This window comes from Sinocyclocheilus anshuiensis, unplaced genomic scaffold, assembly GCF_001515605.1.
Source record: "Sinocyclocheilus anshuiensis isolate Anshui unplaced genomic scaffold, SAMN03320099.WGS_v1.1 scaffold1237, whole genome shotgun sequence".
NCBI lineage: Eukaryota > Metazoa > Chordata > Actinopteri > Cypriniformes > Cyprinidae > Sinocyclocheilus > Sinocyclocheilus anshuiensis.
The window spans coordinates 867,805-871,698 of NW_015553581.1; the positions used below are offsets into that span (position 1 = coordinate 867,805).

General features: G+C 38.6%; 1 protein-coding gene across 2 annotated transcripts in view; it reads right to left on the reverse strand.

Moving 5' to 3' along the window:
* Window positions 1-3,894, reverse strand: part of LOC107668376 (5'-AMP-activated protein kinase subunit gamma-1-like) — an 8,527-nt gene continuing 4,633 nt past the window's right edge. For both annotated transcript variants that reach the window (XM_016460222.1, XM_016460223.1), the window contains exons 5-13: window positions 2,969-3,027; window positions 2,526-2,571; window positions 2,382-2,436; window positions 2,168-2,294; window positions 1,409-1,574; window positions 1,277-1,314; window positions 1,020-1,166; window positions 694-867; window positions 1-163 (exon numbers count right to left, since the gene is read on the reverse strand). In XM_016460222.1, the coding sequence (XP_016315708.1) occupies window positions 751-867; window positions 1,020-1,166; window positions 1,277-1,314; window positions 1,409-1,574; window positions 2,168-2,294; window positions 2,382-2,436; window positions 2,526-2,571; window positions 2,969-3,027 (755 nt within the window). In that variant the 3' untranslated portion in view covers window positions 1-163; window positions 694-750. The remainder of the gene's footprint in view (window positions 164-693; window positions 868-1,019; window positions 1,167-1,276; window positions 1,315-1,408; window positions 1,575-2,167; window positions 2,295-2,381; window positions 2,437-2,525; window positions 2,572-2,968; window positions 3,028-3,894) is intronic.

A 3,894-nucleotide genomic window follows, 5' to 3' on the forward strand; every position in this document is an offset into this window, starting at 1 on the left:
CTTTAATAAATTATACAAATATACAAGTAAAATTGCAAAATATAATTAGACATGTTTAAAGTGATACATAAAATCCCAAAGTGCCCCAAACATTAAAAATATTTAAATGTTCTGTCTTCAAGCATTCAACTTCAATGCTCATGGTTTGCTTTAGGACAAAATTCTGGAAAACAAAATTATGTAAAAAAAAAAAAAAAAAACATCATTCCTTTAACCTTCATTAACAAAGTGTTTTGGTCACAATAATGGAAACAGTCTCTCTCTTCTAAAGCAAATATTTGCATGTTGTATGAAAGTTGTCTCCAAAGACTTAAACAGCCCATGTACTCCAGAGCAAACATTATAATGACATTATAATGTACTTTCAGTTCAGTGACATAACAGATACACTCAGAAAAAAAGGTACACAGGCTGTCACTGGGGCTGTACCCTTTCAAAAGGTACTAATATATACCATATAGGTACTAATATGCACACCTGTTATCTTTAGGCTTTAATATGCACCCGTTAAGGGTAAAAAAGGTACAAAGATGTACCTTTTGAAAGGGTACCGCCCAAGTGACACCTTGTGTACCTTTTTTCCTGAGATGTTTGCAGAAATGGAGGGATGGTTCATCTGAGAGATGAAGGAGGAGAAAAACAGCACCTCTGCTGACAGCAGTCAGCAACAAGCACAAAAGACAGTCTGCCTACCTGGTATCAGAGGATATGAAATGAAGATGATGGTGGAGAGGGAGCCCTCCACTGGTGTTAAGAGAATAGTGCTTCAACGCCTGCAGGAGTCAAGACCAGAGCCTGAAGCAAATCAGAGAGCGAGACGATTCCCCTCACCACATCCTCTGTGTCCACCAGCACTAGACGGTGAACCTGACAAAACAGCGTAAGGACCTTTGGTCAGAGTAGATGACATTTCAACTGATGCAAATGAAAAAAAAAACAGTTCAAACATAGTTCCTGAACACTATAATGGAGAAATAGGATGTGAGCAGTCATGATGCCATATGTAACATGGCGACTACCTCTGCCTCAGCAATACGATCGATGATGGTTTCGAGGGTTTCGTGAGGGTAACACTTCAGCACCCCCTCAATGCAGCACGAGCGGCTTTGAATGGCCTCCTGCATCGTCATGTTCAGGTTGTTGTAGTTTTTCTGCGCAGCCAAATTCTGTTGGAGTACATGTAAATGAAGATGATACCAACTTTAATCTTTGTTAAATACATGTGAAAGTCATCTGGTGTAACAAAAAAAAAAGGTGTCGACGTGGGTCTACGTACAATGACATCAAATCTGGAGTAAAGTGCCACCACTTTCCCTACAGAGAATGACAAATAGAAGAAACCACTCAGAAGACCTTCAGAAGTTAAAGACAAAGCAGAAAAACACAAGCAAACAGCCGTACACAGTACCTTGCTCGTTGACAACAGGCAGGGCTGAGACCCGTCGCTCTACAAATATTGATAAAGCGTCATAAACCGTTTCTGTCTCTCTGACAGTTGCGACGGTCTTGAATGTTCCAATTTTCACTTCCTCAATCCGCTTCTGTAAGAATTGTGGCTTTGGGATCATAGAGCCCTGAGATTCATAAAGCAAATACTCATCATTCAGTGCAGAGCTATGGTGACAGTCAGCATAAGCATTTCATGGCAACAGTCTCATGGCAAATCATTAACATTGTGGCGAATTGATGGCTAATTCGTATGAATTCATACAATCTCATTTGCATGTTTTCATACAATCGGTTTACACCCCAATGGTGGTTTGGTTTCGGGATGGGGCTCAGGTTGACCTCCATGCTTAACCTTTTTTTCTAAAAACCATACATTTCCGCATGAATGGTGTGGTACAAATTCAAAAGAACTCGCCACTTTGTAAAATAGTTAGGTTTTTTTCATGAGATTGGGTTGAAAGTGCATTCAGTTGTTTGCTAGTTTAAACTTATACTAGTGGTGAATATGTAGTATTACACAAATTGCACAAAAATGTGCAGAATGATAGTAAATGTGACCACATTTTAAGACCGCTTTTTGTCATCCCACTGAAGTGGGCATCATTTTAAAAAGTAGTACTATTCATTTATGTGAAAAAAACTTTTTTTAATGAGGTAAAATGACTGAGTGCACCTTTAATGAAATGTGATATCAAAAGTACAATGTAAAAGCTCTTACAAAGATGTGTAAGAACTTGAGGATGCGTTTATGGGTGAGTATGTGGAGGACGTTCCCTGACTCTGGATCTATGATGGGTAGCCGGTGAATCTTGTTCTTCAGTAAGGAATAAATGGCTTCGAAGAGGCTGCCAACAGGAAACACAACTCTCTGTCACTGGAAAGATAAAAGAAAAAGAAAGGGCAAACAAAGTGCTGTAGATGTCCTGCTTTACCTGGAGTCAGGTGTGATGCTGATCAGGGAGTTGTGAGAATACTGTACATAGACCTCTGGAAGAGGGAACACATAGAGCTACTACTTTAAACCATTACAATGTGTGTGCAAATACATATTTATTCTCAAAACTCTACACAATCACCTCTCCATGTTTCAATCTTGTGTTCCTCCAGCTCATAGATCTGAACCTAAAACGGAAAAAGTACATGATCTTTGTTTATATCTGATATCTAATTCTGGATACATCACCATTCAAATGTTTGGGATTGGCAAGATTTTTTTTAATGTCTTTGACATTTTTTGAAAGAAGACTCTTATGCTCATCAAGGCTGCATTTGTTTAATCAAATATACAGTAAAACAGTAATATTGTGAAAATTAATTACAATTTGTATTCTATTCTAATATATCTTAAAATGTAATTTATGTCTGTGATGCAAAGCTCAATTTGTCACATGATCATTCAGAAATCATTCTAATATGCTGATTTGCTGCTCAAGAAACATTTCTTATTATTGTCAATGTTATAAAACAGTTGTGCTGCTTAATATTTTTGTGGAAACTGATACTTTTTTTTTAGGATTACCATGGGAGATCTGTAGTAACGATGGAGAATGTTGATAAAGTCTGTAATGGTGAGCATCCCTGCAAAGACAGAAATAGCACATGGAGAATATGAGCACTCAGCTTTAAATTCAAATTCAACAATTCATTCTTACAAGTTGATCTGAAACTGACCGGACAGTACTGCATGTAAATAAAGTTACTAAGCATTATAGTTTGAAATTAAAGTATCAAGAGGCAAACATTAGCATAAACATACTAACTCTCACTATGCACTGAAACAGGAACACACTCCTGCGCCCAAGCTTCCTTTCAGTAGGAGGATAGGCTTTCTCATTAGCATGGCTATTATTCAGTAGCGGTTTTTGGCACGGGCGAACCGGGCATTTTTTCATGATACATGGGGGGAGGCACGAGCAGTTAAAAAAAAAAAATAAATCCTCTGCGCCGCCGCCGCGAAGCGGTTTTCTATTATCTATCATTTCACTGTGTGGGGAATTGGCAAATTGGCGCCCCTGCTTGCTGAGAAGGTGCCGTGCACAGAAGCTGTGTGAGAAGGGGAAAGGGGAGCGGGGCGCAGCGCGGGGGACAGTTCACCTCTGGGTCTCTCCCAAATGGAACGGACAGGGGGGGGGTATCCACTGTATAGAGCAATACTCTAATGGAATTAGTGGGCTAAAGTCAGTCACACCTCGACTTTCTTCCAAATAACACACATTTCATTCATAATATTATAACTGTATGATTATTACGGTATCCATGTCATGAATGAAGTGCTAATGTTAATTGGTGGGTATAACTCTTAAGTTTGTTAGCCTTTTTGCTATGATGCTTGCTATGCTTATACAACAATAACTTGGTTTTAACTCAACAAACACGAGATCTAATTTCACCATAATATTGTGCTTTGCAACAAAACTGTTACAAGTTCAGTTATTATTTATTTCC